The 18,457-nt window shown below is 40.0% G+C and overlaps 1 protein-coding gene across 10 annotated transcripts in view; it reads left to right on the top strand.

The window, feature by feature from the left end:
* The window catches only part of dscama (Down syndrome cell adhesion molecule a), a 110,143-nt gene that overhangs the window by 16,825 nt on the left and 74,861 nt on the right, over positions 1-18,457 (top strand). For 3 of the 10 annotated variants that reach the window (XM_037120336.1, XM_037120333.1, XM_037120337.1), the window contains exon 1: positions 1,098-2,038. The exons of 4 other annotated variants lie outside the window; for them this stretch is intronic. In XM_037120336.1, coding sequence (XP_036976231.1) covers positions 1,996-2,038 — 43 coding nt within the window. In that variant the 5' untranslated portion in view covers positions 1,098-1,995. Of the gene's footprint in view, positions 1-1,090; positions 2,039-18,457 lie in introns of those variants that run through there. 3 more of the 10 variants (XM_037120342.1, XM_037120340.1, XM_037120339.1) reach the window with 3 other exon arrangements.

The raw sequence follows: 18,457 nt of genomic DNA, 5'->3' as shown, positions 1-18,457 counted from the left end.
GATGTCACTGCAGTTACCATTGTGTCAGTGCCTTCAGAATCATTTCGCATTCAGCATATAATCCAAATGTGACTTTCTTATCACAACACCAAGCCCGAAAAAACACAACGTGGATGTTTGCTCACCGAAGACTCACAAGGAAACATTTATCCTCTGCCCGCTCCCCTCATGTCTCTTCAGATAGTCAAAATAATCCTTTAAAAATTAATGAGGTCTACAGTTGACATTTTCAGGGTCATTGTTCATTGTTATGTATTAATATGGAGGCCACACATTATCATTTCAAATAAAATATATTAACACTATCGAATCTTTAGCATGGAGTATGTTTGCCTTTGTTTTCATGTATTAATCCACAGCCTCCTCCTCCTCTTTCTCCTCCTGTGTGTCTTGAACGGACGTGAACTCATGCAGGGGGCTGTGGATGCCTGACATGGCCGCCGTTTGATGCCCCCTGGTGCATTGGGGGGGTCGCTGCTTATATTTGTCAAGGTCAATTAATGAATGCAGGGGTAAGGCTGGCAGGATCCCCAAAACGCCCCTGGGGCTCATAAATTATCCAGAAAACACATTAAAAGACAGGATCTGATCTCCTCCAATTAAGATAATTTAGCTTTTTCTTTTTTTTTTTTTTTTTTCTCTCCACCTCACCAAATGCCTACATAGTATCCAGTCAGGTGTAGCCTACATCACTCCCGCTCCCTCCCTCCCTCCCTCCCTCTCTCCCTCCCACCCCTCAGCATCCATCCTCCAGCCTGCTACACCACAGCAGTGCCGGCAAAACCTAGAAGGATGTCCTGCATGGGCTAATTCTCTCCTGCTTATGTTAATGTGCGGTTTTCCTTCTCTGAGTGGGACACCGTGATCCGTCTTCTCTGTGATAAAACAAAAGAGTTTTTTTTTCTTTTCTTTTTTCTTCTTCTTTTTAAAGGCTTCCTTCTGAGGGTTCAGCTGTGCACCCTCTCACTCCCCCCCCCCCCCCCCCCCCCCCCGCCCACCTCACCCCACCCCTGCACCTTTAAGGCAATGGAGAGGGAGAACAGCGGCTGCGGAGAAGGAGGCGAGGGTTTATTCCACAGTGCTCTGAGGCAGGGCAGGTTTTAAGCGCAGGGACTAGTGTGCGCAGTTTGTGTGTGCGGCTGCGGGGGGAAGATGCGTGTGCTTGTTGCTCGCCGGACGGAGAGAGGCGGCGAAGAGAGAATGAGTTTCCAGCGCAGCTAACAATCAACTCCATGCGCTCGTTGATCCTCGACAAAAATCCAACTTTTACGCCTTTTTTCCCCATACACCTGAGATGACACGTCTGGCTGTTCTCAGCGCATAGACTTCTAATTTATTCATTTATTTATTATTTATTGATTTTTTTTTTTCTTTATTCCGATTTTGGAGCCTTTTTGTTTTTTTGTGTTTTTTTTTCCCCTTCTGTTTATTTTTTTTTGTTTGTTTTAATTGTTTAACCGTGGAGTTGGGTGTGCGCATAGGCAGTTTGTCCTATGCGTCTCCAGCCTCTGACTCAGCAGCAGCAGCGGCAGCGGCAGCAGCAGCAGCAGCGGCACAGCTCACCTGGACCGGAGCGCACCGAGCCGAGCTCCCTCATGTTCCACGCAGAGCAGCGCTCCGACACGGGGGGACGACTGCACTGAGGCCCCGCGCGGTGCGGTGCGGTCAGTCCAAAAAAGAAAAAAAAAAAAAGGGGGGGGGGAGAGACGCACAGTTGTGGATCACATACTATCTCCCGCCGTACCAGGAGACAATCAGCAGCAGGAAGAAGCTCAAACCTCCTCCTCTTCATCTTCTTCCAAACGTGAAGGATTGAGAGGAAGAGAGGGAGAGAGAGGGAGAAGGGAGAGAGAGAGAGATTTGCAAGCTCCCTTTTTCTTTCATTGCAATTGACTTGTTGAAGAAATAAAAAAAAAAAGGAAGAACTAACAAGAAGAAAGAGTGCAGGGAGAGAAGAAGAAAAAGCATAAGCTTGGATATTGAACGGAGCGGGGCATGTGGATATTGGCTCTCATCTTTTCCCAGTGCATCTTGAATGGTAGGTGATGCATTTGTGCACGTTAAACTTCAAGTTTATGTTAATTGCACCGCCCGGCCCGGTGCATAAACATTATGCCAGTTAGTCTGTAAGCGTTTCCACAGTGAAGATATTGATGTGTGTTTTGTTCAGGAAAATTGATCAGGAGAACAGGCTGTTGCTATGTCCTGACACAGGCGGTGGGTTTTTCTTTTTTTTTTTTCTCTCTTTTTTTTATTGTTGGGGGGCTATCAACATTAGCCTTTATAGAGTTTAAGTATAAGAACGTTTAACCACTCAAGTACTGTCAACATTTAAGATCACCCTTTTACCAAATAGAGAGAGGGACCAAGACAGAGAAAGAGAGGAGAAATGTAGGTTGAGTGATAGGTGCAGCCTGTGCTGCATGAGGAACAGGGCATTTTGATGTTGTTTTTATTTCACTTTGTGGACTATTATTATTATTATTTTTTAGGAAATTAACTTGAAATAAAATATGATGATTCATTTGTTTCATTCTCAGGTCATACTTTAAGGGATTATTTAGTTTCTGTCATGCAGCTGCATTGGGCCTCAGTCTGGGTGCATTTTCCTACATCGTTTTTAGACACTTAATATGCATATTTCCAGATTTCAATCACTTTTTCACATATCTGGGTTATGAAAAAACATATTTTAGTGAATAATTTTGTTGTAACATATTTGCATATTTGCATGGTGTATTCACCATTTGTCTGTTTAAATCTCAAACCTGCTTTTGTAATTGCATTCAAACAGAGCATTTATTTGCTTAATGAAACTAGAATAATTTCTATATAGTCACTGAAATTAATTTAGAAATCCACTCTTCAAGCAAGACGTATGCTGAGGAAAAATGTAATATATTTACTTGCAGGATACACTATAAGTAAATATGTTTTGATATTTTGATAGTAAATTAAGTCACTTGCACACATGATTGCATGTTTGTATGCTTTCGTTTAATACAATCGAGCGATTTCTTGAAAAAGGATTAAATAGGACTGCTGTGCTTTTTTCTGGCATTGCACCCGCCATATTAGAAGCACAGACATGGAGTCATTTTGGATTGGGTAAAAAAAAAAAAAAAAAAAGAGAGACAAGCCCTTATCACCCTTGCCCAAGTGCATGTCTTACAAAATGCATCCAGATTCTGTTTTGTTCGCAGCGAATCCCTCAAAAGATAGGTTTGATAAGTGCCAATTGTATTTGATTTTGGACTAAAGGTGACTGATTTTTACAGCGAATACAAGAAGGGTGTGTAAGGAAGGGGGGGCAATGGGGAGGACAAGGGGCTGTGGGGTAGGGGGTGGGATGTGCGTTTGTTGGGGGGCAGAAATCGGCTCGCAAGAAAATTTGGGTATTTAGAGGATCTTTTGAAAGGTTGATGGAGGGAAAGGGGTTAAAAAAAAAATCAAAAGTGGACACAATGTAAACTGAGAGTGGTGGGCGATGCGTCAAGCAAAGATGACAGGAAAACCATTTTGTGGCCATGCTGAAGGGTTCAATGAAGGCAGTGGTTATTTATAGGAGAGAATGGAGTAAAAGCAGAGACGGTGTTGTAGCAAAGACTCCTTTCTGTAACGGAGGCAAGACAATTTCAGGAAACAGAGGACACTGATGTCCATTTCAGACCTCACTCAATGCTGTGCTGAAATCTCTGTTTGCTGAGCACAATCTCTTGCTTTGCTTTTGAATGGCTTTTTCAGTCTCTTTGGTCCAGGCAACAGCGTTGCAAAATGGCTGCTGCTAGAGACATCTACATGCAAACTTTGAATGGCAGCAACAGCACTTGTAGTTGTGATGAATGCTACGTTTGTGGTCACTGCTGATGCAGTGTCATTCATATGAACAGACTCGGTTCATTTGACACTGACTTTTGTTATTGATTCAAAGATTTAAGTGTTGTTATCGTGGCAGAAATAAGATTTACTCAGAGTGTGTTTTGACAGTCCTCTCTTTGTATGTTGCTTCTCTCCGTACCATGCTGAATTGACTGTAGGCGGAAAAAAAGGGTCAGGATTGTTCATCTTTTAACAGTATTCAATCTGCTGCACGTTTGTTTTCCCTGAACAGACCTGCAAAGATTAGTCTTAATGAGCAGCTTCTACCAGAATCGTACATTTTGCACCTCTTCTGGTCAGAGAGATGTTGCTTTCTGAAATAAAGGCTTTTAGGGCTCTGGTCCAGCACAGGCTGCTGAGGTTGTCTCTATGGAGACCTGGGTAATGAGTGTTGCTGCAGTGTGGGCTTTGGGCTTGAGCAACACTGCACTCTGTTCAGGTGACCCTGGCGATGCTTCCTGATAGATTTCAGCCTGTCACTCTTTCCTGATAATAGTTGTGGGAGTCACATTTCATTTCAGCACTTGATTTAAATGCTTGATTGCTCAGATGCTTCAATTTATTTTTGTCAGTTGAGTTTATTATCCCTTTATGGCTGTTTATTTAAATATTCATATTTGCAATGCCTGTTAGTAGAATATGTTTCAACAATTACAACTGCAGTTCAAGCTTTGCAGTGGTCATTTATGAATAGTATCAACCATACAAACTCCATTTTGCACTGAATTGCCATTTGGCAATTTGAGGACACATTTGCAAGCTCATCTACAGTAGATACAAACAATTCACTGCTGTAGAGAGTAAAATCTGCTGTAGAGTTCACTTCGTCGGTGCTTGAGCTTTTAAAGTGCTCTTGCAGAAGTGTCTATTAAAATCTAAATGGAATGGGAACAACATATTCCAGTTATGAAGAGATAAAATTGGGGAAATGGCATAATGTTGTTTTTGCTCGGCTACGCCGGGGGTGGGGGGGGATCTGACACATGCTCAATTGGACACTAATAAGCTGTGTAAATATACAGCGAAGCTTCTCAATTGGCTCTTAGTATCACTCTGTGCATGTGTATTTTTAGCTTTCGGTTTAGGATGGCAAGGGGCTGCTGGTGAAAGGGTATCTCTACTTATTAAAACATAAGCATTTTTATATGACTTTATCCAGACTTGATTGAGAAGGATTACATTTGGAGCCAAATGTACTTATTTTTTCCAGTTCAGATCATCATAGCAACAAATTGATTGATTGAAAACTGCCCCCAGCTCCTTCATGCTGAACAGCGTTTCTGGAGGATTAAAGATACAAAACACCCAAGCATCTGGATACCTGTCATCAGCAGTTAAACTGCTAATTTTATTCAGGACTGATGCGGGCATACTATTAACCCTGCTAGGTACAGAGATTATAATAAATCAAGCACGGAGAGCAGAGGTGGGTTTGCAATGAAAATATCACAATGCAGACATCATTCATTGGTGTGTATGCCAATGTCAGTATATCAACATTGCATTGTAATCTAACAAACCATTGCTCAGCCACTAGTATTATAGGAATCAATTATAGTACATGTTACAGTAAGATTATTATTTATTTATTATTATTATTTCTAGGAGACAGGGTTTGGGTTATAATCCAGTATTATGTCTTTCTTATTGCTAAAATTGAAACATAAGTTTAGTCCTTAAGAGTAACTTGATAATTTGATTTTGCGCACCAATTTTGTTACTATTTTAGTGATTTTAACCAATTGTCTCTGGTCCAAACAGCACTGCTTGGAGGTCATATTAAGGCCAGTGGGAAACTAGGTCTTTGCAGACTGGTGTCTTTTGGTATACATCTGTCACTTCACATAGAGGCAGGATGGGTTGACAGAGTAACAGCAACACACATCAGCAAACAACAACTGAGCTCAGCTCCTCAGCCGCACATTAATATCAAAACAGCAGTTACCGCGATGTAAGCCACTGGAAATGCTGTGATTATTCTTTTTAAGTAAGTAAAACTTGTGTGTTGACATTCTCACCAGAGCTTCTTTATTTACTGATGCCACAGAATATTGATCACATAATGATTTTTGACTATGGACTATGGTTTTCACTATAATACTGTGTATTTATGAAAAGACAGTTTTAAAACCTGATAACCTTATATATATATATATATATATATATATATATATATATATATATATATATATATATATATATATATATATATATATATATATATATATATATGGCATTTATGGCAGATTGTATGTGACAAGCCTGGAAACATAAAAGAGAGATCTCTTTTTAGTAAAAAGTTTTAAAACAACGAAGTTGTTAAAAGTAACGAAGACTCACTTTGTAGCATGTTTTCTGATTCTTTGAATTTAGGTCACAGTATTAATTCTTTATTGTGTTTAGGTTTTAAAGTCAGGTTTAAAATTGTTTCATGAAGCTTACCATCAGGAGGTTTAAGTGGCAAACATCCTTCATGGATTCACCAATCACACCAGGATTTGTCAGTGCGATTGGGTCAATATTTTTGGTGTCTTGTCACTGTGTTTGCTTGCGCCTTAGCTTTGCTGTTGAGACGAGTAGACTCAAGCATATGTTAATGGATGCACATTGAACTGTTAAAGGTTTCATTTAACCCAGACCAGAAAGCTTAAGGAGATGATAGTGTGTAGTGAGGCAGAAAAAGAGGAGGAAGAGAGGGGGAACATAGAGTCAGCTTGTGTTATGTTGTATCTAAAGCTCAAAGAATCATATCACATCAGCCTGGTTTTCCATGTAGAAACACAGCTATTTTAGGCACTTTCTAATATACCAGACACTCATGATGTTGGACACTGTTTAAGACTTAACATTTTAATGGTATATCCAGTAGAAGAATGACACAACCGGCAATTTGGGATTTTTTTTCCCCAGTTATTGGGTCACAGTTGTGTACTCTGTTCCATAACTGTGCTGTGGTGCCACAATCTACTTTTCTTGATATAAGTAGTATAGAATATAGAATATGCCTTAGCCTTTTGTATATAATGATGTTAAAACAATTATGTGTATTGCTTTAGCTGGTGAATTGCAACGGACATGTGAACAATGTGATGCTTTATTAAATGTCAGCAAAATATGAAGTTGAATTTAATAAGGTCATGGCAAATGGGGCAGAAACATGCTTTGTAGTCATTAGAAAGCCAAATACTACAACAGCTATTAAGAGACTCCCAAGCTTAAAAAAATAACAACATTGATATAGATGCTTATCAAAATATGGACTTTAGATATCTAACTCATTAACTGTGACTGAATTTGCATCCAAAGCCAGACATTTTGAAATACAACTGGGCAATATACATTATATCGTTCTTAATATTAGACCATATATCGTCTTAGATTTTGCATATTGTAGATATGTAGGAAGTAGATGTCTTTTCTTGGTTTTAACGGCTGCATTACACTTAAGTAATTTTATGAATTTACTAGACTGTTCTACTTGTACAACTTGCTTACCCACTTCATCGTACCCAAATGAATGATGATTATTCATCCAAATCTTGTTGTGTTTATGCTTTGTGGAAGAGATCGATGTATTTGGTTAAAAATATTGTGATATTTGACTTTATTGCCCAGTCATAGCATTTATTAAGTGCTAATATCATTCCTACACTATTGTCAAATTATCAGTATCAAGGTATTTCAACAAAAAATATTTTGATAATGTTGATATTGTAGTTGAGCTGCAGCATTTATTTCAAAGAATTAAGTAATATTGACAAAGCCTAAAAAATATTGCAATGTTATTTTAAGGCTTTATCGCCCAGCCCTTAATTGATATTTTTATGTCTGTATGAAGATGTATTTGGCTAATACATCGCTTCAATTAAGTGGGGTAGAAAGCTTATTGCTAGAATTCCTTTGACAGTTTGTGTGACATGTATGCACATTTTTATGTGTTCTTGCAAAATTGCATTTGCTGTATGAATAGCACAATGAGACAGAGATTCAGTATTGGTAAGTGAACTATGTGAAAACAAGAATGGCACTCATTGAGTGCATACTTACCTCAAGGCCAAACAGTCCCATATATAAAATCCAATATCAAATTAAATATATTTGAATCCTAGATCATATTTCTCATTAAATTGTATTCACTCACAGATATCAGCCACCTAAATACACTTAATTTTTTTCATTGAGATTCTTGCAAGATCCATGATAAAAATGGATTTGTCTGTTTATCCAAATCGCACAGGTCTATTCAGGCCCGAGACCCATCCATGAACCAAGTTCTGTGGAAATCCATTCAGTAGTTTTTGTGTTATCCTGCCGACAACCAACAAGTAAATGGACACAGGTGAAAATATGACCTCTTTGGCAGAGGTAACACTGGACCACAGTTTCTTGCATCAGTTAACTGGGCCGGTGACTTAACAAGATAACAATTAGTTGTGTTGTTTGTGTCTGTATGATTTCACTGTAAAATAGGGCAGTAGGTTAATGCTGCAGCCATGCAGGTACAGCAAGAACTAATCCAGGTTGAGCTCAGGCTACTGTATAAGAAAAGGCCCCGACCATTGCTCTTTGTTCATTGTCGAGTTTACAAATGATGTCTGACAAGACAGATAAGATGTGTCAACAGGCCACGGTAATTCGATTTTTCATTTGGAGAAACCAAAAAGAAGATAGTGACATTCTTTTTTCAGACACATACAATGACATTTTGGGGCTAGCTGGCAGCTCTGGCTCTGCTAAGATGATATACAGCCTTTATCATCGCAGACTTTTTTTTACGTATTTCCCTTTTTTTATGACTGTGGCCCCTTCAGAGATCATGATAACTGCAGTCAGAATAGAGTTATAATAGAGTTGATGAGACTTGTTGTGCTCACAGAAGTCAGAACAGAGATCTGCTCAGCTGGTGTTGTCAAAAAAAGTGATGAAAGGAGGATGTCTCTAAAGCTGTCTCCACATTATGCATCATGTTCATTTACAACAAGTTTGCAATAATAATTTCCATTTTCCTGGCAACATGTAGTCAGAAGCAGGTTGACCTTCATAATGTGCTGCAAAAGTCAGCAGTGACATTTAAGTATTTAACCAGAGTGTATTTTTTCCCTTGATCTTACCAATTGATTTTAGTTGAGCAAACGCTTACAATGCCTTAGCTGCCTCGAGTAGAATTTTTTGGAAATAGAATATTGAGAAATTGTTATATTGTTAACAGATCTGCAAAATACATTGCAGTTGACATTTTACAAATGTTCAAAGTTCTTTGAACTGTGCAAAGTGTGCAAAATACTGTAGATGCACAACATATGTTATTCTTTATAGAAAAGGTTGGTTACGTGGGTGATGGAGTGGTTGCCAAACAACCGCTACAGGAACTCACTTGATGTCCTTGGATATCGATACCTGTCTGTCTAATTTGTGCCAGTTTATCACTGTTAATTTATATCTCAGAGTCAAAGAGACAGAAGTGGGAAATGCACTGACAGAGACCCCAACTTTGTTCTTTACATTTAAAACTACTAGATGTACAGTAAGATTGGGCTTCACTCGTTATGGTGGAGAGGCCTCAATCAACATCAAACGTGAAATGTGTCGAAATGTTTTCAACCACAAAGATGAGACCAACAGTGACCAACATCAATAGAGCAACCCGCATTTTTCTTCACCGTGTGTCCAATTCATAATACACTGGCCTGGCTTAAGTCATAGATTGTATAGAATGTGATTTAAATTCGCAATGTGGATATTCAATTAATACTAGCCCTCAGATGTACAATATGTGGCCACAAGCCATTTTCCCTCCATGTAAGGGGGAAATATGACTGGTAAACTCAATAAAATCAACAATCTATGAAATTACGTTAACAACAAAATTTTGATTAAATGGGTGGTAAACAAGGAGAAAAGGCATTAATCAAGATATGTCCAACGTAATTAGTGAAAGCACAAAACATTTTGAACCTGAGTCTCTCAAGTGGTCAGGTCCTTCTGCTGCAGTCTTTGTAACAAAATAGGAAGAGATGACTGCTACAGTAACAACAACACTGGTATGAATAAATACCCATAATATGCTGTAAGAATATAAATCATCTTTCATAGTATTATTAACATAGTAAGAGTATATTATTTATTTTTTATAAAGAAAAACATAAAAGCATAAAAGACCTACAAGAAATTATAGTATCTGGACCTCACCGGCAATTTCTTCCCCTGTGGCTGACTATTGGACGTATTCATTAGGCGTAACCAAGCTGTGCTGATTAGCATTCAAAATCCCGCTCTGTTCCTGTAGCCCGAAATTTGTAACATTTTCAAACATTCAGGCAAATGTTTCATTAAAGTGTTGCTAGCCCCCAGCTCCATTCCGCTCCAGTCTCCACTCTATCAGGCCTTCCCCAGAAGTGATTATGCTAATTGCTGTTTGATCAGATGATTAAATTATAATTTGATTAATCCCAGGCACTAAACGCTCTGAATACGTTGATATGTATTTTGCTGCCTGGCAGTGTTTGCAGAGCCCCCTTGTCACCAGGCAGGCTGTCTCAGGCACACAGTCCAGGTATGAAGGACAGGGAGAGATGTGTGTAGGGCTGCATTGTGACGTTGTTATGAACATGAACGCAACACTGTTTTTGATGTACTGTGGTCTAGTAATCACTGAAAACATGATGATTAATATAGGATCAGCCTCGTCCGTGTGCAGATTGAGTGCAGCTCTAATGCAGATCGCTGCCATTTTCTCAGCCATTGCCTGTCTTTGTTACTCTCAATTGACCGTGTATCCATCAGGGTGATTTATGATTGTGTTGTATAGACGGGCTCCTGTAGGACTAAACAATGAGGGTCCTATATTATATGCCCTCTGTAGGATTCAGTGCCAGTGTGGCATCACACGGGTTATAACTGCTATGACTACTCAGTCTGGTTATTCTTCTTGATTGAAGGTCAATTTAAGAGTTGAAGTGATCCAATGAAAAAAAGTTCCAGATATCTAAAAATCAACCGCAGATCCACATAATAGACTGGCTCACCATGCGTTTGCATAGCAGCAATAAGGGAGGACTCGTGCAGTGGGGTTACTGAAGATGAAATACTCTCGCCTTTGAGGCAAATGGAGGGCTGTTGATGGGGGGGGGGGGTAGGGATGGAGGGAGTGGGTGGGGGTGATATTTTTCTGAGGCAGAAGAGGATGGCTGTGAGCGGAAAGGCAACGATGTCTAGTCATCTGACCCACAATCCCATTTAACCCCAGGACTTTGATTTGCCCTCCACTGTCAACTGCCAGCTTATTTCGCCTCTTTGTTTCTCTCCTGCAAAAATGGCTTTTGTTTTCAGCACCCCAAGATGATGCAAAACAACATAGCAATAAAGCAAAATTCCTGTTGTAGCTTAAATCAAATCTAATGAAAGGAAAATATTCAAAAATAGCTAATGTTTTATTGTGATAAGTGATTTAGACAAAGCTATATTCAGTTTATCCTTTGTGATGCAATGAAACCATAAGATATCTTTTTTAATAGTATATTGCAACTTAAACACCACTATTATTTAGATGTAATAAAATCTATTCAAAGTTCATCTCTATAAGGCCTGTAAAATGAAAGTAATGCATGCAGTAATGCATTCTGAACTTAACAGACTTTTCTATTTGCTCTGATCCCCTCCTTTAACCACTTAGTCATTGCATCCATATTTATGAAAAATCACATTTTGATTATATTTTGGAAAGAAAAAGAATGTCTTCTAGATATCCAAATGAGCTATTTATACTGTACAGTGCAGCATCTCATTGTTTCCCCAATGTGGATTTCTGGTTCATAACCCAAAACAAGGCCCAAGGAACCTGATGTATGTGTGTTTGTTATGTAAACACAGTCTTCATATCCCGCTCACTTGTGTCAGTGGAATGGTGCCTTGCATGGAGCATTTGGCTGATCGAATGGTACAGCTGCACTAGTTGGACAGAAATATGAGTGAGAGCATTGCTTTTTCTTTTTTCGTTTTGGAATTGATTAGATGCACTTTTACCAGCTAACTGTGTTTTTCATTTCACGCTTAACATCATTTTGTCTAAATGGCTGGATACAGAAACAGGTACAGGTAGTATCAGTATACAGATAATTGACTTGAAGTATGAGTATGACTGAGTAAAATATCTCTATATCAAGAGTTGTGATGGAGGAAAAACCATAATTGAGTATCTGTCTAAAGTTTATTTATTCAAGTTCATTAGAGAATTGTTCTTTATATAGTTCTGTCACCCTTTTGAACAAAAACTGATGCTTTTCTGTAAATTGTGTTCTAATAAATAATATAGCAACTTCTGATCAACAAGTATCAATTTCAGGATTGAATTAACAACTTCTCACCAGTTCAATCCTTCCAGTTATAATACCACCTACTTCTGGTTCAAAACCTGACTCTGAGTATGATAAGGATACAGCTAATTATGTTGGTTGAAGAGATACAGATAATGGTGTGCTCGATCATCCTTACTGAATGGACACACATCTGACAGAAATTGACATACCGCCTGTGTGTTAAATGGATACTTTTCATGTAAAAACAAGTCAAATCAACCAGTAGCAGACAGAACATATCCAGACTGTCTGAACAGTAAGCAGTTTAAAGTCATACTTTTGCCCTGTGGTTTGCTCATGTTTCATTTCAGCCCCCAGTCATTCATGTCAACATGTTTAGTCACCACTCGCCCTCAGTCATATGTCAAACCTAGTCAAATTTATTTAAAAAGAACAGGTTAGTCATCATAATGTTATAACATTTTTCATACATGATCACATTAGTAGAATGCAAAATAACATAAAACTCTGATCAGATTTGTACTTAGTGTTGCAATTATTGTACTCTCATGCATATGGTGTGTGTGTGTGTGTGTGTGTGTGTGTGTGTGTGTATATATATATATATATATATATATATATATATATATATATATATGGTCCTGTGCTGTGCTCTAGTATAATATGTAAATGATCTTCCAGCTTTCAGCCTTACTACTTCAGCTAATCTCCTCATTCATCCCTCCCTGCTGGGTTTAATGTCCTCCCTCTCAGCTCACCTGAGATCCACCTCCCTGCTCCCTCTCTCCGTCTATCAGCTCAGTCAGAGTTGCACTTGACAGTATAGCAAGCGAAGGTGGGAGGAATTTTACTGAAATAGGAATAATGCCTCTCTTCCACCCTCTAAAGCATGCACAGTGTATATTGTGGCCGGACATATTGCATGCAAATTTGAGTCAAGTACTGTAGAACTGCTCAGACAAGAAAGTCAATAACTATCAGCTTTAACTAAAAAGGCTTTCACTAGAAATATACTTCAGCACTTTGTTGAATGACAAGACAAGAACTCGAATTTTACATCACCCAAAATTCAACCACCTACATTTTGTTCATGTTAACAGGTTCGTGTTAAGACAGCTAATCCTTCACTGATGTGAGTGACTGATGCTATTGTTCTTTCATAACTATGATTTTTAGTTATGTTAAAGCAGAAGCGAACACTGAAAAATGCTCAAACTAAATGAATAGTTTACACATACTGGAAATATGCCTCATGATTTTTTACATGAGGCTTCTGTGGATAAGATAATTGATACATATTTCTTTCTGTGTGGTAAATATGAAGATGATGCTAGCCGCCAGTTATCTTAGCACAAACACTAAAACAGGGTGATTTTGCCACTGCCTGATTTTGCCACAGGGATTCTTTATGAGTACTCTTTATTACCTCAGCCCGAGCAATTAAGATTAAAGTCCCATGGACAAAAAAGCAGGCATACATGGCTATTGTATAGGTTTGAATTGGCTCTCTAACACAGTATATTGTATGAATTAACTTCTGTGGCTCCAGAGCTCTGGGATGTAACCAGCGTCTACATCAAGCTCTGATTCACACTTTGATATTCATGTGGAATAATATTAGATGTTGCTGTGTTGGATACTTCTTGTCATTTCAATGTTGTGTCATTTAGGAACGCTAATGGAGCATTATGAATGTCTCATGTGGTTGTTTTTACCTCTTTCACTTCTTTCTCTTGATGTGCCTGTGCATATTAACTTTAGTGGCAGCAGCTAGAGTTTGTTTACTTACTCACCGGAATTTCCCCACTGCACTTCTTAGTCATCTCACTCATTAAATTCCATCTCTCCCGTGTCAGTCATTTTGCAGTATTTGTCCATTTCCACCTTGATGATGTAACCGATTAAGGTCTTCAAAGTACCCAGTACATGGGAACTCCCTCCTCTGCTGTTGGCGCTCATGTAAATGAGCATTCATATGCATCAACTAACCCACTTCACAGTGACTCTCGTCTCACCCTCCAGAGAGCTGACATCAGAGGAGGGTATCATTGTTTTACATAGCGGCTCCGTGGCACTGAGCGCACCCCTCAACATTATTCATGAGGGCAAAATGGGAGCCGGTGATTTGGGAGAGTGAGGGGACCCCGTTCTCGATCTGCATCTCGGATCAGCGCGGCACTTCTCTTTACCGCTTATTGTGTAAACCCCTCGGGCAGGAGAGGAGGGGGTAGAGGTTGTGTGGGGGGGGGGGCCTTGGATGCTTACTCACTGTCATCATGAGGCCGTCCTGTCCTCCACCCCATCTCCACCCCTCCCTTAGCCCTCCCCCTTTTGCACTCCCCCACCCCCCACTCTTTCCCTCCCTAGGCGGTCTCTGCAGAGCCCTGCCTTAATTACCTGCATTGCCTGCCATGAGCTGTCAGTGTGGCTCAATGCTTGTTTGCCCCAGTAGAGTTGCCCTAATGTCTTGATGCCCGGGTGCCCACTCTAGCACCACAGAGATCCCTGACCTGGTGAGGGCCACACTGTGGCTGAGAGCCAGTTGGACTGTAATGTTTAAATACATTAGCGGCCTTGGGCAGGGGAGACATGTTGTGGCTAATAGCTAATTCAATGTGATAAAATCATTGGAGAAAGGGTGAATATCGGGCTGTTGTTGCAGAAAGCCAAGCAGTCAACCAGGACATTATGAAATAATGTGAAGCATCAGTGAGTTTTTTTTTTTTTTTTATCATTTCAGCAAGAAAACAAGAGACTCGTGACCACATTCATCTGAGGTTGATTAATGGTGTTTGGTTGAGGTAAACACAGGCCCAGCAAAAAGCCCCTGAAACATCACTGGGCTAATGCACAGGCTAATGCATAGGCCTATTTATGTTGTGTGTTAGTGGGACCTGTATTGATCAGACATTTACTTAAATAAATTGCCTGGGTGATTTGGAAGTAACCACTGATGGGCACTGTCAGAGTGGAGATTCAGGGCTCCTACTAAGCACATTATAGGAAAACTAAAAAGGTTTGTGTGTTTAATCCTTGGGAATATCATTGAGAATATTTGAAACTGGTGATCCCTCAAACCACTGTCTTGATGTTTGATTTCCACATACTTAAAATATATTTATAAGAAGTATTCTCTGTAATGGGTGGAGGCTAAAACATTACTGGCTGCACTGTCTGCTCATTGTGTCACCTGTCAACCAAGCCCATGTCAGCCTCCATGTTCGTGGGCTCCTAGACATTTAATGCTCATCCCCCCACATCCCTCTGACACGCCCGCATGCACTCTCCTTGACCGAAGCCGTGTCTGGTGCCCTTGAGCTGCAAACACACTAGCAGAGGCTTCACTATGGGAGCATTGCATTAGGAGTCACCTGCAATCCACGTTTAGAGGCTTCAGCAGGGCCTGCCACCAATAGGTGCTGACATCTGGGGCTGTGCCAAGCATTATTTCACACAGTGAGAAGAAGAGACCCACCTCAGTAACCCAACAGGACCCCTCTTCCTGCCCCTTTTCTAAGTTAAGACAGAAACACAGAAGAAAGTGTCCATGTATTATACATGTGTATGATTCATAATTGAACACTATCACTTTTTCCTCTTTGTGGTTTTGGCTCATGGAAAACTGATGTCGATTAAGACAGGCTGCAGCACAGGCGGGCATATGGTGACTGTTAGTGAGAGCATGTGTGTGTGTGTGCGTGTATGTGTGTGTATGTGTATGTGTGTGGGCATGATAGGCATGGGAGTGCGTTGGTGTTCAGCAGAATATTGTGCTGGTATGTCTGCGATGCCAAAGCCATATCAAGAAGACTGAGATAGGAGGACTGTAAGGATTTGTACAATTTGTACTTTTGAGGATTGAGATGTAAAAATAAGGATGCAACAACACGTTTTTTCCGTCCTAAATCTCTTCAGCGTGCCGTGTGAGACAGGGCACAAGAATTAACTTTCAGAAGCGCCCCAATCACACCATTCTGGTCTATTCAATGAGCAGCTGCAACATCTAATGAAGATAATTCATTTTAAAGTAAGATTCAGAGAACCGGTGCTATCACCAGAGACAGAAATCCTTTGAGATGTGGACCAAAGCATTGCAGACTGCAGCCTTAATCTGCCAACCAAGCTGACGGCTGACCGACTATCGATAGGGTCCACATAAATCTTTCATCTCCCGTTTCAAGATTCAGCCTGCTCTTGTTTTGATCTTACTCCTGTGTTCCCAGAATTATCAATAGATCCTCAAAAGCGCCCCGCTTCCTTCTGCAAAAAACAATGCGTTACATATCAGTGAGATGCGCATTTGTATGTGTTACATCTTACTATTTTATGACAGCCGTTAATGAGATTATTATTTAACGGTGCTGTACACAAACACACTTGATGACAGCCAACAGCCACCCACATACTGTCTCCTTTGCTTGCAAGCAAGCATTATGATAAATTGGGCTGGTTTGTCTTGGGATATTAATTTACAACTGAACATTCAAATAATGTCCCCCCAAAATACAAATTATGTTTATGTAATTTCTGCTTTATGAGATAATTCTCGGTGAAGAGTCAGAGGAAATATACCGCAAGGAGTTTCAACCATTAAACTGATTCGAATGAGTTATTGGACAAGTTGTACAAGCAGAGTAACGTATGATGAAGTAGGATTTTTTTTTTTTTTTTAAATGAAATCCTGTGGCCAAGAAATTGTTATTTACTCTTTAACCAGGACACAGCATTGTGTATTTGTTTTGTTCCTCCAGCATTTATATTTTAGGCTGCACTGCATTTCAGTTGCAGGGACGTGTGGAGGTTCGGTGGATGATAAATACACATCAGCAGAGACAGTCAGTGGAAAGCTGGGTGCAGGGTGAAACCCACAACGCCTCTCTAGCTCTCTCCCTTCACATGCATTGTTTTTTTGCACCTGCATCCTCGTGTTAAGGTGCAGTAAGTCAGAATGTGAGAGACAGGGTCAGAGAAGCGTGAAGGAGATTTGAAGGTTACAAAGGAATATAGCCAGACGGAGCTGAGTGGGGAATGGTGGTGTGGAGGAAAAGTATGGAGAGAAAAGGAATAAGTCTTTATTTGAAGGTGATGGCGGGACACAACAGAGTTCGAGCATCCCTTTGACCTCTGTCATGGCACCCCTTTTCTTTACATTCTGTCTTGGTCTCTCTCTGTTAATAGATGTCTGCATGTTACTGTTGGAGTGCTTTTCAGCTTTCCCGCCTGCCCACTCAACCCCCACCCTCACTGTTTTCCTTGGCACTGCACTGAAAAATAAATGCACTTCAACTATACGTATCTGAACTATTGGGATCTGGCAGGGTTTTGCGTCCATCAGGCTTTCTCCTCTTAAGGAGTCAACCACCTAGAAATGGGTGGTGGTGGTGGTGGTGGAAGTGGGGGTGGTTGGGGGGTCTCAATTTTTTATGAGTTGGTGCAAAGCGGATTGAGACAAAAGCAGTTATGAGGCAGCCTCTCTTCTTCACTCAGTCACCTTTCAAACACACTCAGGCCAGAGGCTGCATGATGGCTGTTTTGCCTCATTTACAGCCACTGCAGCACCATCACGCTGCCTACAGAGATGTCCCTGATGGACGATTACAAGTAGAATACAATGTACAGTACCAGGGATGTACATGAACATGAATACATGATTCAAGTATGAACAGATAATGCCCTCTGAACAAAGACAAACAGCATCCACACATTGCAGTCTTATTTGTTTTCCTTCCCCCACTGACCTTTTCTCAAGAGTTGTTGGTCAGTGCAGGATGAAGCTTAACGGATGCAGTTTGGCTGTTTTTTATCTCATTATCTAGTATTAAAGAGCAGAATCATAGTGACTTGACTGCAGAGTGCATGCAAAATGACTAAAAGAGCCACAGAGTTTTGTTCTTTCTGTTTTAATTCCTCTTATTGCATGCACAATATTATTTTGATAATGGGGAAAGTGAAAATGGGACATTTTCTGCTACTAACATTTCAACTTTTGTTTTACACTAACATCACATTAATCTGGGCTTCCTTTTATTGTTTACGTAACCTGCAGTTCAGAAAGAAAATTCATGCAGTATGACCCAATAACATGAACATAACCTATAGGGTCTTCTGAAATCCAATATAACATTATAGTAATATGAAATACCAGAACTCGGACGGGTACCAAACCTATTAATGCAAGTCAACCATAAATTTCACTGTGACACAATTGTACATCATTATGAAGAAAATCACAGCCTGTGTCTAAAAAATATAAAATAAAAGAC

This window comes from Acanthopagrus latus, chromosome 13 (genome assembly GCF_904848185.1).
Source record: "Acanthopagrus latus isolate v.2019 chromosome 13, fAcaLat1.1, whole genome shotgun sequence".
Classification (NCBI taxonomy): Eukaryota; Metazoa; Chordata; class Actinopteri; order Spariformes; family Sparidae; genus Acanthopagrus; species Acanthopagrus latus.
Note: the sequence above shows the minus strand (reverse complement) of the source record. Positions and strands in the feature narration are given on the sequence as shown.